The sequence below is a fragment of the Indicator indicator genome, chromosome 5, assembly GCF_027791375.1.
Source record: "Indicator indicator isolate 239-I01 chromosome 5, UM_Iind_1.1, whole genome shotgun sequence".
Classification (NCBI taxonomy): domain Eukaryota; kingdom Metazoa; phylum Chordata; class Aves; order Piciformes; family Indicatoridae; genus Indicator; species Indicator indicator.
The window spans coordinates 35,736,123-35,755,344 of record NC_072014.1 but is presented as its reverse complement, the minus strand read 5'-3'; the positions used below and the strand labels follow the sequence as shown (position 1 = coordinate 35,755,344).

Sequence of the window (19,222 nt, the reverse complement as noted above, 5' to 3'; positions counted from 1 at the left end):
CCCTCCACCGGAGGGAACAGCCGGACGGCCCTCTGGCGCTCACGGCGGGCTGAAGCGCCTGACGGGCGCTGCCGAGGCCTACTGTGGCGGTTACCTCACGGGGTGCGAAGATGAGTTATGAGGTCTTCCCACGGACTCTGGCTCTGTCAGGGAAAACCCGAGTGGGTAAACGAAGTGTCTTACCGTCTGTGTATCCGGTGTGCACCGGAGTGTGACTGGTGTCGCATATTGTCACCGTGAGGCCGGTTTTGCTGGGTTCCTGCAAATGTATGAATAACAAGCTCCATTTCACTCACCCAGAAGCTGAAACGTCCCCGAGGTCTGGTGTCCCTGGTCAAGCCTAAAAGAAAGCAGGCTCCGCGCCACGCCCGGCCGCTTGTGAAATTTTGCAGCAGTGTCCTGTGGACAGGGTCTCACTCCTTCTGGAACGCAGCAAACCAGTTCCCATCACAACCCTCTCAGCAAAGCTTGAGTCTGGCTATACCTCTTTTATTCTTCCCCCACCCCCAGCATAGTCTGCTGCTTAACAAAAATAAATAAATTACATCCTTGAGGGCTGCTATTTAAGGCTGTCTGAAAGGAAACACAATTATACATGAGTAGTGGGGAGTGTTTAGGAGAGGGGACTGAAAACAAAATGCTGTAGAAACAAGTAATAAAAGCATAAATGAAGAGAAACAGAAGAGAGAAATATGCTTTGCGTTGAGTGCTGGGAGAACTGTTTTGTTATGAGAGCTTAAAATGCCACCGTTTAGTTCTGCCGTGTTTGTTTTCACAGGTCATTACCACTCTTCGAATCAAACTCCTCCAAGCAAAATGTCCCCGGAGGCGGGGGGAGTTGCCTCGGCAACATCGTGTAAACTTAACAGCCTGCTGTAGCAGGAGTTGCCTGCAGAAAAGCCTGTTTCAGTGATAAAGTACGAAGTACTACGTGCTCCGCAGTCAGAAAAACATGCTGAAATAAAATCTAAGTGTGTGTAGTTACTGTTTGAATTTCTTGCAGCAAAGGAAGATAGCTGTGAGTTAAAATGCTCTGTAACTTCTCTTTGGGCTGCTGCTCCTCTTTCACATTTCGCTGCTGAAGCACCGGGTAAGATGTTGTTTATGGCTTTTTTATACAAACTTTTCTGATATTATTTTGAAAGGGCTTTTACGTATCCAAAAGAAATGCAAAGTTTGGAGAAGTTTACCATCTAGTATGATTCTTAACAGGATAATATAATGGGATACACATTGTAATGGATTATCTGGTGTGTAGCACGAGTGAGAAAACAAGCGTACTGGCTTCTATAGATACTTTACATATTTTGTTGGATGACCTTGAACAGCAACTGTAGGTCATTGAATCTTTCACTGTTTCCTTGTCTGTAAACTGAGGTCTGGCTGTTACACAGTTGTAACATAGTGCACATCCCTCAAACAAAAAGTGTTGTTTACAATTGTTGAAATAATTTAATCTAGGATAAATGCACTAATCTCTTGGAAAGAGCTCTGCGTGCTTCCAAGTAATGTTATTTTTTTGCTAATAGAATCAGTAACAAAAGCCTAATTCATTTCCTGGCTCACAGTATCGAGTGGCAAAATGCTACTGAAACCAAGAAAACCCACACAGGCCTTTCATTTACACTGACTTCTGTAGTAACTTTGAAATGGAAGATTCTTGTGGACTACATCAAGCTACATTGATTGTTACTTTCTGTGTGTTGCAAATATCTTACTCTCAGTAGTGTTTTGTCATTAGATGTTTTTTCTATATACATTATTAGTACTGTTAAGAGCCCTGAGCTCAGCTGCAAAGGAGATAAAATAGGTGAATTTTAATAAACTAAGGATAGGTATTTATGAGGGAATTAAAAAACAACCAAAAAAAAAAAGAGAGAGAGAAGATAAAGATTGCTAGGAGTAATATCCAAGGTTGCTCTTAGGAATAACTTGTAATAATATCTATAACAAATGTTGAAAATATTATGTACTACTGTCCTAGTTTTAACTCAGTTAGCCGCTGAGTCCTGGCAGTCCAGTTACAACAGAGGAGTTTTCCCCCCGGTGTAAGGACAAGCAATGAAGTAAAAACACATATGAGGAAAGCAGGAGAGAGAAATTAGCAGCATAATAGCCACTAGGTCCCCTATTTTTCATAGTTCTACCTATCTATGTATATAATAAACATGATTTTCTATAAAATATACCTTCCTTTTAGGCTGATGTACAAAGTTCTAAGCCAGCTTAATATAATAGCATATAAATGATCATAGAATCATAGAATCAGTCAGGTTTGGAAGGGACCACAAGGATCATCCAGTTCCAATCCCCTGCCATGGGCAGGGACACCTCACACTACATCAGGCTGGCCAGAGCCTCATCCAGCCTGGCCTTAAACACCTCCAGGGGTGGGGCCCCAACCACCTCCCTGGACAACCCATTCCAGGCTCTCACCACTCTCATGGGGAAGAACTCCTTCCTCATGTCCAGTCTGAATCTCCCCACTTCCACCTTTATTCCATTCCCCCTAGTCCTATCACTACCTGATATCCTAAAAAGTCCCTCCCCAGCTTTCTTGTAGGCCCCCTTCAGATACGGAAAAGCCACAATAAGGTCACCTCGGAGCCTTCTGTTCTCCAGACTGAACAGCCCCAACTCTTTCAGTCTTTCCTCATAGGAGAGGTGCTCCAGCCCTCTGATATCCTGGTGGCCGTCCTCTGGTTCCAGCATGTCCATATCCCTCTTGTAATAGGGGCTCCAAAGCTGGACGCAGTACTCTAGGTGGGGTCTCACCAGAGCTGAGTAGAGGGGGAGAATCACCTCCCTTGACCTGCTGGCCACACTTCTCCTGATGCAGCCCAGGCTCTGGTTGGCTTTCTGGGCTGCAAGTGCACATTGACAGCTCATGTTGAGCTTCTCGTCCACCAGCACCCCCAAGTCCCTCTCCTCAGGGCTGCTTTCCAGCCAGTCCCTGCCCAGCCTGGATTTGTGCTTGGGATTGCCTTAACCCAGATGCAGAACCTTGCACTTGATCTTGTTGAACCTCCTGAGGTTGGCTTGTGCTCACCTCTCCAGCCTGTCCAGGTCCCTCTGGATGGATCCCTTCCCTCCAGCCTGTCTGCTGCATCACACAGCTTGGTGTCATCAGCAAACCTGCTGAGGGTGCACTCAATGCCACTGTCCATGTCACCGACAAAGATGTTGAACAAGACTGGTCCCAGGGCTGATCCCTGAGGGACTCCGCTTGTCACTGGCCTCCACTGATGGTTATACAGTGACTTTGTGTGAGGGGAGGATACCTTGCAGCACATTAAGCTGATGATTCAAATGCGTGAAACGGGAATATTTTTGTGAAAGATAATTGTTTTAAGTGAACCTACCATATGTTTCTTACATTAGGAGAACCCATTGCCATATTATATCAATTGTATCAATGCAGTAGAACAGTTTGCATCATCAGGAAAATAGTGAGATGTTTATGCTATATAAAAATTCAATATTATCAAGAATACACCTATGTAAAATATATAGTCATCATAAAATTTATGTCATAAATTATCATAACATGATTAGCTGTAGGAAAAAATCCTAATAGGCATATTATTACATAATTTTCTATTATGGACTCTTTAATATTCCTCTCTAGCACCTAGAGTTGCCCAATACAGCAATCTGACACTGTTATTCATATACATTTAAATGTATGTTTATATTAATTCATGCACATACATACACATAAAATATCTCAAAATACCTTATTCATTTTATGCACAATATCTTATATATTTTATGTTGGGAATTTAAAATATATTTATTAAATAATAAAGACACTGGGAAACATTTTTGTATGTATATTAACGAATATTCCTTATTGTATTTTCTTTTAACTCTCTTTAGTTATTTCTTGTCACTTGAGAAACAAAGTTCACCTTGTTTTTCAGAAATACCCCAAGTCCATCAAAACTATTGAGATTAATTTTAAGAATTGGCTACCTAGAATTACAAATCTTCAAATCTTTTGACTTTACCCTCTCATGTTTCTTCTTTAAGAGTCTGAAACTTGCAATTGCTTTGTGTTATCATTGTCTTCTTATGGTACTGTTAATCTTTGAGTTTAATCTTAATAAAGAAGGTTGATGTTTTTGTAATTGTGAAACTTCATGCAGTAGCTTAATCACCATGTTTAGGAACAGTGTTAGCTGCAAACAGGATCAATATTGCCCACACATAACTGTATTAACTAGAAGGGTGCTATTTATCTCTTTTCTTGCAGCTATTGGTGGTTAGTTGTGAGAAAAGTTTATTACCATTTTCTAACTGAGGTTAAAGCCCAATAGAACCATCCTTGTCTGGAAATACGAATGTCTGGGGACTGCTTGTTGCCACTGTGGGAATTCAGAAATGCTTTAGAGATGATGTAGCACAGGGGATAATGAAACAAGCTTAAATCACAATAGAGGCATTTCCGATTAGAAGTGTGAGGAGGGGGTTAATCTATTTTGATCTTTTCAGTGTTAAAGCTGATGCTTTAATTTTTTTACCACAAGATGTCATTTTCCTCAGAAACACCTGGTTTAAATTGCTGGTTAAACTGATGGTTTAATTTCCTGAAATCAGCTTTTTCAAGTGTTTATTGTTTGGCTTTGCTGTTGTGGGCTTGTAGATTTCCATGAAAATCTCATTATGATAAAATGAAAATAGAAGGCATGAGTTTGCACAGTGAACATTATCTTACTGTCGTTTCTGAATGAATTTAGAAATACAGTAAAAGCATAACTTTGAATATGCAAGCAATTGTTTATGGATGAGTTAATCTCTATGTGGAATCATTCAAGGCTGGAAAAATTATCTCTAAAGATACCAAAGGATTATTTGCGAATCGTAATGGAAATCTCTTCTAAGCCTCTCATAGAGAGCTCATATATCCTCCTAGAAGGCCAGCAGTTTACAGTGCCAGACTACATATGTACATGGATAGCCCTGTTACTCATTTCCTTGAGCTATGTTATGTCTCTCAACAACCAGGAGTTAAAATATCAAGTGTTTGTAACACTGATTTACTGTAAGCTTTAAGGTGTTTGGGTTTTATAAATGCAGTACAACTGGAATAATATATTTTCCTAAACATACAGAGGTGCTAAGATAAAAGGTACACTCATGATTAAAGATACTGATGAAGGCCCCATCCTTGAAGATATTCAAGGTTAGTGTCTTCAGGGCTCTGGGCAACCTAATCTACTGGAGGATGTCCCCGCTCACTGCAGTGGGGTTGGACTGGATGACCTTTGGGAGGTCCCTTTCAACCCAAACCTTTCTTCAATTCTGTGATCATAAAATAACTCTGACAGCTCTAATGCCTGCCTTGTTCTGCATTGTATACATTGAAGTTCTAGCAATAAAAACTCTCTGAATGCTCACTTCTGTGTATTCACAGGACAGGGCATAGGATGTTAAGTTAATGTGTCGGTGTGAGCTGAAATTCCCCCCCCACCGACAATAACCAGGCTAGCTCAGTCTGGAAGCAAACGAAAAGCTGTATTTACAAGCAGATGAAATGCAATGAATATGTACAAATATACAAAATTCACAACATTTACAAATATATACAATCAACAGAAAAACACAACCAATCTCCCTTTGCTTCCCCCCAAGGGGACCCTCCCAAAGGGGGCCTCCCTCTCCCAGGAGCTTCCCCCCCGACCCCCCTGGACAGAGAAGCAGAGTTTAGTTAGAGCAGAAAGTTGTTAACTTAGCTGCCAAGGTCAGTACGTGTTATCTTCAGCCAGAAGAGAAGAAGAAACAGCAGCCAGACAGCCCAGCAACTGCCCCCACTGCCGAACGCAGAATGTGCAGAGTGCCTACTTTGTTTTGGGTAATAGTTCTTAAACATTTCTATCTATCCAATGGAAGTGTTTAGAACAATCGTTATTTTGCTTTCTTACACCCAATAGTGACTTATTTACATTCTTTCACTTTCTCTGTTTTGAACTTTGCAAGGAAAAATTAAAAAGACAGTTTCAAACCATCACAGTCCACCCCTTCTAAACAATTCCATTGGCTGCTACTATCATTTATCTAATCTAAAATAATATCTACAACAATAGGTGAATAAAGACCATAGTCCATTCCGGCTATCTCAGATGTAGATGATTCAAAAGAGTCAAATCACAGGAAAAACAGCAAACAGCTTGTTTCCTCGCAGATGGAGCGAAGGAAGGAACAGGGACTCTCAGGTGACTCAGGGCTCTCAGGGTTCGTGCACCGTAGATCTCATGAACTCTCCTCTTGGGCGCGATGCTGTATCTGCGCAACACTCTGAATTTAACCTCTCTCAGCCAAAGTTAGATTTCTTTGTGGAATACACTGAATTTCACCATTTTCTTGCATCACCCAATAGGTGTGACCAGGACCTTCAGCAGAAACCACCCCTCGGACAGGTTTGGCCTCTCCTGAAGGAGAAAATACCCAAACAGTTTTGCCTAACAGATTCTTTTCTCTGATAACAGGAACTCTATCACCTTCTTCCTTTCGCAACAAATCTGATTGGGCAGGTCCAGCTCGATTCACTGAACCTCTACTATTCACCAACCAGGTTGCTTGTGCTAAATGTTTCTCCCAGTTTTTCAAAGATCCACCCCCCATGGCTTTGAGAGTGGTTTTCAGCAAACCGTTGTAGCGTTCGATCTTCCCTGCAGCTGGTGCATAGTAGGGAATGTGGAATATCCACTCGATGCCGTGCTCTTTGGCCCAGTTTTTTACAAGATTGTTCTTGAAGTGAGTTCCATTGTCTGACTCAATCCTCTCTGGAGTTCCGTGTCTCCACAGGATTTGTCTCTCCAGGCCAAGAATGGTGTTACGTGCAGTTGCATGAGGAACTGGATAAGTTTCCAGCCATCCAGTGCTTGCCTCTACCATAGTCAGCACATACTGCTTACCAGATCGAGAACGAGGTAGAGTGATGTAGTCAATCTGCCAGGCTTCACCATACTTGTACTTGGACCATCGGTCACCGTACCACAAGGGCTTGATCCGCTTTGCCTGCTTAATAGCAGCACAAATGTCACAGTCATGGATGACTTGTGTGATAGCATCCATGGAAATGTCAATGGATCTGTCACGAGCCCATCGGTAGGTTGCATCTCTACCTTGATGTCCTGATGAGTCATGGGCCCACCGAGCTAAGAACAGCTCACCTCGGTGTTTCCAGTCAAGATCAGGATCAGGATCAGAGTTTGTGTCCACCTGGGAAACTCTTGCAGCTAGATCTGCCTGATGGTTGTGTTGTTGTTCCTCTGTAGCTTTGCTCTTAGGAATGTGAGCATCGATGTGTCTCACTTTCACTGGTATTCTCTCAATGCGAGCAGCAATGTCTTGCCACAGATCTGCAGCCCAAATTGGCTTTCCTTTCCTCTGCCAGCCATTCTTCTTCCAGTCTTTCAGCCAACCCCACAAGGCATTGGCTACCATCCACGAGTCGGTGTAGAGATAAAGCTTTGGCCATCTCTCACGTTCAGCTACGTTAAGAGCTAGCTGGACAGCTTTTACCTCTGCAAATTGACTGGATTCTCCTTCTCCATCTCTCGCTTCTGCAACGCCCCACGTTGGGCGCCAAAAATAAAAAGTGTGTCGGTGTGAGCTGAAATTCCCCCCCCACCGACAATAACCAGGCTAGCTCAGTCTGGAAGCAAACGAAAAGCTGTATTTACAAGCAGATGAAATGCAATGAATATGTACAAATATACAAAATTCACAACATTTACAAATATATACAATCAACAGAAAAACACAACCAATCTCCCTTTGCTTCCCCCCAAGGGGACCCTCCCAAAGGGGGCCTCCCTCTCCCAGGAGCTTCCCCCCCGACCCCCCTGGACAGAGAAGCAGAGTTTAGTTAGAGCAGAAAGTTGTTAACTTAGCTGCCAAGGTCAGTACGTGTTATCTTCAGCCAGAAGAGAAGAAGAAACAGCAGCCAGACAGCCCAGCAACTGCCCCCACTGCCGAACGCAGAATGTGCAGAGTGCCTACTTTGTTTTGGGTAATAGTTCTTAAACATTTCTATCTATCCAATGGAAGTGTTTAGAACAATCGTTATTTTGCTTTCTTACACCCAATAGTGACTTATTTACATTCTTTCACTTTCTCTGTTTTGAACTTTGCAAGGAAAAATTAAAAAGACAGTTTCAAACCACCACAGTTAAATTACAACGTTCTTAGCTATTCCAAGTTTTTTAACACTTTTTAAATGTTGGTTTTGTCTTATTTCTGGCTCTAAATAATGAAATACAGTACTGCTTTGTACATGTGAATTGGAAATCAATAAATCAAGTAGCAAAACTTTTTTTTCAGGTTTCTGGACCTTAATACATCTAAGGACAGTATGTCTGACAACCAGCAAAAGAACAAAAGCAAAAAAGGTAGTCTAACAGAAGCTGGTAAGCATAAAATGTAAATGTGCAACTGGAAAAAAAAAAAAAAAAAGGACAATGTTAACTTTAAATCTGGCTCCTTGTCAAAACCAAGCAACCACAAAAAAAATTGGAACCAAACTCATGGCTTATTTTCCATTCTTGAAAAGCCCTGTGATTTATTTTGGCTTAAATAGCATTCCTATTTATAAATGCTCTACTTTTGCAGAACTTCTGTCAATATTTTTCTTGTATTTCTGTTCTGCTGAAATAGGAGTTATAAGTGGATTTTTTAAAATATATTCTATACTTTTACTGTACTAAAGAATTTATCCATTTACATTTAAAAAAATCTAACAGGAAGTATGTATAGGTATCTTAGCAAACTGAAAAATGTCTTTTATTTTTCCTCTGATAATCACTTCCTGTATTTCTTTATAATAACATTTCAATGTCCAAAAATAACTGTGTGCATTTTGTTAACAGTCACTGTGTTATACTGGTTTTGTGCAAATACTAATGTATTATTGCAGGTCATGGAAGTGTTGCTGCTCTTCAGAATGCAGATAGCATAATGAAAGAAATGCATCAGTCATACAAAGCTCTGAGAAAAAATGAGTAAGTAGTATTAATGTTTAATTTGCAGTCAAGTATGCGAAAATGAAGATAAAGCAGGTGGTATTGTATGAGTAAAAAAGATTTCCTTAGTGCCGGATCTTATATACAGCTATATGTTGTGTAGTGTTTCTGTCTTCCCAGTGTCAATTACTGGCCATTGCTGGAGGCAGGATATTGCATTAGATGAACAAATTATTTTGTACAATAGAAAAAAAGCACAGTATATGGTTTTAGATCAACATTTAACTTGTTAAAGACAATTATCTTGCATACAGCTTTAAAATTAATTTAGTGTATATTTTTGTACTTCTTTTCAGTCGTTTATCTTTTTCCATATTTGGATTTTCCATTCAGAAACCAGGTGGCAGAAATCTGGGACTTGTCTGCACAGCCTCTATTCTTTAAGGCAGGCCATAGAGTATTTTTTAAATAACGAAAGCACATCTGGTCTTCAGAATTCTTCTGACACACTTTCCTGATGATTCATAAAAAATGTACACTAGAAGCAATCATTTTTTGTCAAGAAGGGGAAGGTGTTTTTCCATTCCTGTTGTTGCTTGCCTTACATTGTTTGCCATTCATTCTCTCCCAGTCTCTGGCGTTACTAGGGAGAGCTGCTTCCAGGGAGAGCCACAACTTTCCAGATGGACAAAGAAGAAAACACTTTGGCGTTCTTGGATCTTACATACTTCTTATTCTCAAGTCTGAGAACATGGGTCCTTCCACTTATTTTCACACTTTTTTTTTCTTTTTTTTTGGCTTCTGCCTTTTAGCCAAGTAGCACCTGCATCCAGAGGGTGGCCAGATCAACAAGTGGCACATTTTCCAAGTAAAAATCAGCTAGCATCAGAGACGAGACATCACACTTCTTTACCTTTCTTCCTGAAGAGAGTGAGTGTAGGGCATGGCTTTGACTTCAGCTTTCTGCTACAAGCCTCATGCCCAGAATCTAACATTTCAAAATCATTTATGGATCTAAATAATTTCCAGATAATTAAAGCAGAAATACAACAAAGTAAGTTCCATTGTACAAGTCATAACTTTTAAATGAAATTATATATCAAATAAGATGGCAAATCTTTAGAAGTCATTTCTCTTTAAACTTTGTATATTATCCATCTGACTTACGTAGAGCAGACTTCAGCCATGATGACCCTCTTCTTTAGTTATGTATATGTGTATTTGTGAAAAGAAGAAGATAAAGAGAAGCAATGACAGATTTCACTATTCCTCTTACTCTGTATAAAGAAAGTGAGCCCACAGAAAATGTAATTCTCTGTAGCTAGAGTGGGGCCATGATGGCACCTCTTTCATTTTTTCCTTATACTGGGAATATTAATTAGCCACATATTGAAGTTAGCAATCACCTGAAATTGAGGAGAAGTATTTGCTTACATTTTTAGAGCACTTTAAAAGTACTTTTAAGTTATCATATTTTATAGTCTTCTATAGGAAAAGGGATTGTGAATTTCAGTATCACAAATTTCAATTTGCAATGTTTTCCTGCATAGCAGGTTTATAGTATGATCCTACAACCACAGAGTCTTGGTCCCCAAATCCCTACAGTTTGAAATTAATTTATAAATCAAAGATGTAGTCTGTTTAAAAATACTAGATTAAAATATTTTATTTGTTTTGATTTTTAAGGGCTAAATAAAACAGTGCTAAAAACCAGGAACAGACCTGAGGTAAGATGGTGTTACGTATAAAACCGAACACAAGTAAAAGAATTATATGCTTTCAAAATCTTAAAAAATGAAAATACAGAAAAACTATAGGTAGTTTGCTATGCTTAGTCTTCTTTTTTTTTATGAACATGAAGTATTTTTACATATATTTCGTACATATATCTGTGTGTCAGCAAGTCTTCACGTGTGTATCAGCAATTAGTCAATAAGGTATTGCATGAGGGATTTGGTGGGGGTGAAGAGCTGGAAGTTCAAAAACATATAAAACCTCTTAAAACAGAAATATGGATGCTAAAATATGCACATCTTGTATGTTAAACATGTTAGACGTCTAATTTTGCTAAATTTAAAAAAATTATTATTGTGTTTAGTGGTAATTTAAAATCGAAGCTGAGTTGGAGAGCAGTCTTGATATTAGATAATTGCTGAAACAAAAAAGGTCTTAGGATTAAATGTATTTGACATGAAATTGTGATTCTGTGAAACTTTGTGATAAGCATAAATAGAATTTGTGACAAAATTTGGTACTTACAAACTAGCAGTTTTGCGTGTATCACTGCTTCACACCACATCAGCTTTAAAAGGTACAAAAGCTCAAATATATTGTACTTTAGAAAAAGATAATTTGGTCTTTATGGATATAAATAATAGTTAATAGTCCTTTGTACAAAAGAGTTGACTCATTGAATCAACTCTATGCTTTAGTGAGCCCACTACAGAATACAAGCATGCATAGGAAAAAAAGTAAAGTACAAGTAATAGCAGAGTTGTGACAGAAGATTATAAAAGGGCTCTGGAAAAAAAAGAAAATAACTAGAACATTTCAAATGGAGGGAAATGTTTAAGAAAAGTAATTTAGCTGACCTTAGTGATTTGATACAGATTTATTTCGTGTCTTAGGCTGTGATGATTTCTAGAGGCGTATCATTTGGGATAAGCTGAGCATTCATATTAATGCTGCGCAGCCTAGACAAAGCCTTCAAAACTGTAAATTTGAAGCCAGCACACATTGCTTTTCCTGGCACTTTCAAGCCTCAGTTTGCCCTTGGAATGCAAACAAAAATTTCCTGCAGATTGCAAACTCATGTTGAAAACAGACATGCAAATGAGTACTCAGAGCATATGACTGTGTGATTATTTCTATTGCATTCATCTGCATAAAAATGTACAGTATATTCAAGCTTGTTTTTTCTCCATTTCCTATAAAAGGAATAACAGAAATATTATTTTCAGAAAGCTATTCTCTCTTTTCAGCTGAGTAGTCACAACAAAGAACTGCATTACTCAGATCCATACTCTTTCAAAGATGCACAATACCTTTTAACTAATGGAACTGGAGGAAAAGGGAGGAATAAGAAAATACATCGACCCCCTCCTCCAACAGACTTCTCTGTTAGCTGCCATATAAAAATGACTTTTGGATAGTATGTGCAGGCTGTGCTATTTTCCAATGTGCTTAAAACTCTGTGAGCTGTATCTGTGTCCCATACAACATGGTTTATAGAGTTTTCTAATACTACACTAAACATGGAAGCTCTGTGTGTTTAGGTTTATAATAATGTCTTTTAAAATCTATGAATAACTTGTAAGAATTGTTTTCTCCATGGATAAAATAGTATTCTACTTGAATAGCTTTTGCTTTTCAAAAACATTACTTACGTGAGATGTAGTTTCATTGGGAGTATTAGTATGGATGTCAGCATGCTTTGGAGGGTTACATAAAAAGTCTTTAAAGACTGGTATAACAGTGGTGATGAAGAGCAGTATAACAGTGGTGCTCTCACTCAGGGAGAGTGCACAGCGAGAGTGAAGCTTTTGCACATGAAGCCACTGACCAGCCTTTGAATTCAACAAGCAAACGTTCTTTATGGCATAAGACATAGTTAATAACTGACAAGATGATTTGTATGTGTGGACAAAGCTTACTGTTTTTAAATCATGGAGAATGGCTTGTGCCTTTTAGCAAAGGAACCAACTTTCTGTGCTATAAAATATGTGGAAATAATTCTGGATGTGAGAAAATTCGTGCATTTTCTCAGTTTTAATATTACATTTCATATTAATTTAAGTATGGGAATATGTAAGAGAAGACTCCTATTCTGAAGTCTTTTTCGACAGTCTGCTTTGTTAGTGATTACATTTTACCTGTATCTGTTGTGTAGCACATGATTAATGGTTTCTATGGAAATTACAGTTGCATTTGCCACCAGTGACGTTTCAGCCTGTAAGAATAATTCATCTTGCTCTGCTTGAGGATAATATTGTCAGTGAAAGCACCAATATCAGAAATATTTTGAATATTATGAACTCTGTTCCTCAGCCTGTAAACCCAGTTACTAAATTTTCTCAGTATCGGTTAGGCAAGCTATTAAAAAGGCACGCTGAAAAGTCATCACATCTGATTGTCACTACTATTTCTGATAAGTTCACTCCAGTGAAAGACTTGTACTACTTCAACATGAGCAACTATTTTAAGTACCCTAGCAACAAGAAAGAAGAAAGTCAAAGCAATTTAAAATGGAGGGAAGCTGACGCAGCTACTAATACTGAAGGGAATGATCAGGTGAAATACCAGTTTTCAGTGACTTGTAAGAATGTAGATCTTATGGCTCAAGCTGGTTTCTGTGATTATAGTCATGCCTACTTGAGCTCCAGTAATCCTCTGATAAACTGTGGAATATTTACAGCTCAGGCAACATTTACAATGTCAAGCAACAGAGATGCTTCAGGAACTTGCAATAAGGAAGGAAGAACAGAGAATTGCTGTAGAACTGCCTTAGAAGGAGGAAATGCTGGAGAGATGATACTGGATTATAGTCCACGTGAGGATGCTGAGAGTGAGAGCTTTGTACTTGACAATCATGATTTAGATTCTTCCTGTAAAATTGAAGTGATAGAAGCCCACCATGCCTTAGGAGATAATTCAATAGCTGCAGAAACTCCCAGAGTAGAAGTGAAAGATCATACTGGAAACCAGACAGAAAATAATATTTGTCTCTCTGAGTTTGAAAGGGAAAAAGAAACAATGTCAGAAGTAACTTCAAAAGACCAAGGTGAGCTTGTACATGTTGTTCATGTTACATTCTCTGAACAAGAACCAGCTAGGGAACCACACATTGCTAAACAACCTGCCACAAAAAAGAGTGTCATTCGTAGCCTGCCTCCTCATGTTAGTCAGAGCTTCAACATTCTTGCTCGCAAAGAAAATGAAAAAACTAAAATAAAGATGAATAGAAATAAATATACAGAAAAATCCAAAATGAATAGCAAGATAAAAATATCTGAAGACTTAATTGTTTCTGATGAGATTTCCACAAAACATAATGCCAAAAGTAAGATTTGCTCATCTTTGGACCGACCACATGTGGAATCTGAGAATTCACCAAAGCATCAACCCTGCCATCCTCTAGCAGACAAATACCATTTTCCTCAGAGTGCTCAGAAACTTAAAAAGCAAAATTCCTCCTGCAATTGCAGAAAATCAGTTATCTTAAAGAAACCTGAGACTCCACTTCCTCTGCTGTCCACTTCAGGTTTTGTAGATTTGAAATACAGTGATATGTTCAAGAAAATAAATTCAAACGATCAAGGTCCAGGTATTTATGAAATGTTTGGAACTCCTGTCTACTCCCACATGCGTGAGCTTGACCAACATGAGAATGGAATTTATGGAGATGTTTGTTCTGCTCCATCTGGGAGATGCACTGCTAGGACTTGCAGATCTACCAGCAGTAGAAGGAGAGAGAGCAGCCAAGTAAGAAATACTCCAAAGAGAGCATGTTCCAGGTCAAAAAAGACTGTACCTAGCACTAAACAAAAGCAGAAAGATTTAGTTATGAAGGCTGGAAGTATCAAGCTGAGTGACAGTAACACAGAGCAAGATAACGTAATAATTTCAGATTCAGATTTTCAAAGAAACACTTCAAGGAGCATGACATTGTTTCATGAAGACACAGATGATCAGTTTACGATTTTAGAAGAGCTTTCACAATCAACAAAGCAAAATAAAAGTTTTTCAAATTCAAACTTATCAGCTATAAAAGAAGTTTCTTTGGAGCAGTCTTTAGACAGTCAGGATGTATCCAACCCAGAGAGAACCTCCAACTGTAGCCAAAACCTTCACTTCAAAGATAAAGACTACAGAGAACGTGTTGCTTTAAGTAGCAGTCTTGTAACAACAGACCAGAATACTTGTGTACCCTATTGTGAGGTGGATATGGATGGCTGCAAAGGCATGGAATCAGATGAGGCTTCCTTCAAGTCTACAAATAAATGTGAAGCATTGCCCTTTTCATATGGACTGGAATGTCAATCCTCTACACACACATCTCACAACAGTGGTTTGGTAAATGAATTCACTCAGCCTTCAGTAATTCAAACAAAAAGTGTTAAAAGCCCCAGTTTCCAGAAAAGTCAAGATATTTTGTCCTGTGCAGATAATAAGGATGTGACTGATGAGTTGCTCTGTTGTCTGGCTGAAGAATTGCTAATGCTTGAAGAAAAGGACATCAGATCTTCAGAAACAAAAATTACAGGTTCTAAAATGCAAAATACACATATTAAAGAAGAAGAAAATATGGTGAATGGAGATAGACCAATAGAAAATAGTGCACTAGAGAAGGTAAAAGTAATTTCTTGTATCTTGCTAGCTCCTTTGAGTAGTGCTCCTAACAGAAGTTTGGATAAAAGATAGGAAATATGTACTTATTAATGGTCAGGTCTCTTTTCCTTGGGCCAGCTGCCCATTGATTCTTCCAGTGCTCAGTTGAGGATACCCATGTTTGAGGCTACATGTTAGGACTTGGGCCAGATGGTACTAAGGCAAGGTAGGAATGGCTGTCAATAGTTTATGTGATTGGTCAGGATAAATTGAGAAATTGTAGTGAGTAAAAAGAAGAGGTTATTTTTAACCAAAGAGCATGTATAAAAAGGTGCTGAGGCAAGAGTGCTCAAGCAAAAACTCTTGTGATCTTGACACCCAAGGATCACTAAAAGATACTAAAAATGGTTCTTGCATAGGTGATCCTGCTCTGGCAGGGGTGTTGGACTAGATGGTCTTTCAAGGTCCCTTCCAACCCCTAAAATTCTGTGATTCTGTGATATCCAAAAGGGCAATTTCCTTGAATCTGAGTACAGCCAGATACTTTTCTAGATATGAACTACAAGTATTAGCTTCTCAGACAGTAATGTTTAATCAAAGCTTCAAGCTCAAAATGCTTAGATTCTGGCCTACAAATCAGTTAAAAATCTTCATCTACTAAGGTGCTCATCTACCAGTATTGCTTCTCCTTGGGCCTTATCTATTTAAATGAACAAAAAAAATATAAAGAAATTTCTTTCACCACATGCTGATAGACTTCCTTATGCTTCCTCAGACACAGGTGCCAATTATATCTCCATTCTCACTTCTCCTAGGGAGATCAATGGCTTGATCGAGTACTTATTACCGTCTTTCTGAAGCAGTCTCTTCTTCCTCTGAAGCTAAATTGTCATCAGACTTAGGGTCCGTATTACCCAGAGCAAGGCAGTAGTCATATTCAACCTTCAGGTTAGCAAACTGTACCAATGTGACAAAGGAAAAAAAATAGGAAGCAGATGTATATCCTGCTCTTTTCAGTCCTCCTTTTGTCTGTCCTCTTGTCAATGGGAAAAGTTGTGATGCCATAATCTTCTGGTTATGCATTCTCGTAATATATACTTGAAAATATTTACTTAGTCTTAGTACATCAATTATATCCATGAGCTAGGCAATGAATATATATAAGTCGATAGAGAAGAGTCATGCCAGGTAGAATTTATTCCTTATAAAAATGTAAGGATAATATGGAGCTTTTCTTTTTCTTCCTGCTTTCTCCCCACACTGACCATCATCTTTCAAGCAAAGTTATGCTAAAGCCTTTCTGGCATCAAATGAAGAAAGTGACCTGCTAAATTCTGAGGAATCTGATAAATTACCAGGAAGCAGTTTAACTTACAAAGACCCTGTCACATGGACAAGAGGTGAAGTCCTTGGAAAGGGAGCCTATGGCACGGTAAGTTAAGGTTTGAGTATGCTAGGAGATGCGGTGGTCAGCTTTGAGCTACATCTTATAACTGGCTGTTGTCCTGTGCGTCAAAATCCGTTTGGATTATACAATGGAACATGAAACATGACAAACACAAAGACAGTATTTAAAATAAGTAAATACTCAGGTTTATTTAATGTTTCATTTTAATAAATGCGAGTTTCATTGTAGGTATACTGCGGTCTGACAAGCCATGGACAATTAATAGCTGTAAAACAGGTAGTTTTGGATACATCTGACCAACTCACTACAGAAAAGGAGTATCAGAAGCTTCATGAGGAAGTCAATCTTTTGAAGACATTGAAGCATGTCAATATTGTAACATATTTAGGAACTTGTCTAGAAGACAACATTTTAAGCATTTTCATGGAGTTTGTTCCCGGTGGCTCAATTTCTAGTATTATTCATCGTTTTGGTCCATTGCCAGAAATTGTCCTTTGTAAATATACAACACAAATTCTACAAGGTGTTGCCTATTTACATGACAATTTTGTGGTACATAGAGATATCAAAGGCAAAAACGTGATGCTGATGCCAAATGGTGTAGTAAAGCTAATTGACTTTGGCTGTGCCAGGCGTTTATCTTGGGTAAGCCTCAGTGGCACACAGAGTGAGATGCTGAAGTCTTTGCATGGGACTCCATACTGGATGGCACCAGAAGTTATAAATGAATCTGGATATGGAAGAAAATCAGACATCTGGAGCATTGGCTGCACCGTATTTGAGATGGCAACAGGAAAACCACCACTGGCCTCCATGGATAGGATAGCAGCCATGTTCTACATTGGGGCCTACAGAGGACTGATGCCTTCCCTACCTGACCGATTCTCCAGCTCTGCAGTGGATTTTGTGCACACATGCTTAACCAGGTATGTGGATTTTTAACTGAAAAATGAAAGGAAAAATGCATATAGTTTGTTATTGTAGAGCCTGTTGATGGGAGCTTTAGTTACCTCTTACATGGTATGTATGACTGTGTTGTAAATATATAGGTTTATCAACATTTCAGGAAAGCTTTTAAATAAAACAGCTTTACTTTCTATAATGGTATAAAAAAGCCCTCACAAATTTTCTTTTTGTGGGCCTTATAATTTATGTTCCCCGTAATTTCCACGCAGAAACCTTTGAGTTTTAAACAAAATGTCTGCTAAATTTCTTTGATGTGCCTTGCTGTTCCAGTATCACATTGGCTGAGCCTGGCCCATGTCAGGCAAATTGTTTTGAGGTCAGTGTTCTGAATGAAAGAGCTTTCACTCAATTATTATCTTCTGCAGTAGAAAAAAATATTATCACTGCCAGTTTATTGGAAACATAAAGTTCTCTGTATAAAAACCCACAAACACTAGCATCCACCCATTGTAAGAATGATTTTTGTGATATTTGTTCTAAATGTCAGCTTTGTCCCAGATGTTTAAACGAACTATTAATTTGGAGATCTGACCTCGGCAGGTAGTCTTTATAAAATTACTTGCAGCCTTTTACACATCTCTAAAGACCAGACTTGAGCACCAGAGAGAGCCATGTTTGGTGGGTATGGCACTGGTCTTGGAGGCAGGAAACCTGATGTCTAATCTCTGGATCACAATTGTTATGGTATAGTTACAGTTCCTGTGGACTGTATAACAATAACCAGAAAAATTACAGACTGTGTGGGGTGACATCATACATACTTTGATGCAGAGACAACAGTGTTTTAAAGGTAGAAGGAATTGTTAGCTAAAAAGAAACATACAGATACAAAGCATTAACCTCTTTCAGTGAAGTCTTTACTTTTTCAGAAGTCAGGATGCACCTGCGGTGGCAAACTTGCAATGTATAATCTCACCATGTCCTAAATATAAACAACTCCCTTATCCAATCTTCCTCATTAGTTTATTATTTAAGAAATCAGTGTCCTTTACTCCCTTCCCCCATGTTTTTTGTCCAACTTGAGGGCTGAAAAAACCCAAAGCTCATGGCTCTAGCAAGCCAGTATTATAACCACAGACCTGCAATTCCATATGGGCTCCTTAACATGCCTGATAGAGATTGGAGATGATGGAACAGCTTCATTGATGCAGGATCAAACAAATCATTATCACCCTTCTTAAAAACATTCTTGGTGCACCTGAAATGTTAGCAGAATTATTCAGAGTTTTGCAAGGAATTTAGAGGAACAAAGAATGAGTTCTGGAATATATTTCAGCTTTATAATTTATAAATTCCAACAGTCTCCTGTCATAAATCCTGCCTTCCTTTCTACCAGCTTTATATAAAAAGAAAAAAAAAAAAAGAGTAATGAGTGGAGAAATGAGAAGCAATAAAAGGGTAGGTTTGCATTTACATTTTACAGACAGTAACATCACAGATATGCATATTTATTTTCTGTACTGATTTTTTTTCAAACTTCCAATGCAGAGATCAACATGAACGCCCTTCTGCTCTGCAGTTGTTGGACCATCCCTTTGTGAAAGGAAGACAGTGA

General features: G+C 38.7%; 1 protein-coding gene across 1 annotated transcript; it reads left to right on the top strand.

Moving 5' to 3' along the window:
* The first annotated feature begins 110 nt into the window (after positions 1-110).
* MAP3K19 (mitogen-activated protein kinase kinase kinase 19) lies at positions 111-19,222 on the top strand. Its single transcript, XM_054381259.1, has 9 exons — positions 111-211; positions 8,329-8,396; positions 8,921-9,005; positions 9,779-10,020; positions 10,653-10,693; positions 12,888-15,314; positions 16,573-16,725; positions 16,930-17,627; positions 19,156-19,222. The coding sequence occupies exons 1-9, from the start codon at positions 111-113 to the stop codon at positions 19,220-19,222; spliced, it is 3,882 nt and encodes a 1,293-aa protein (XP_054237234.1).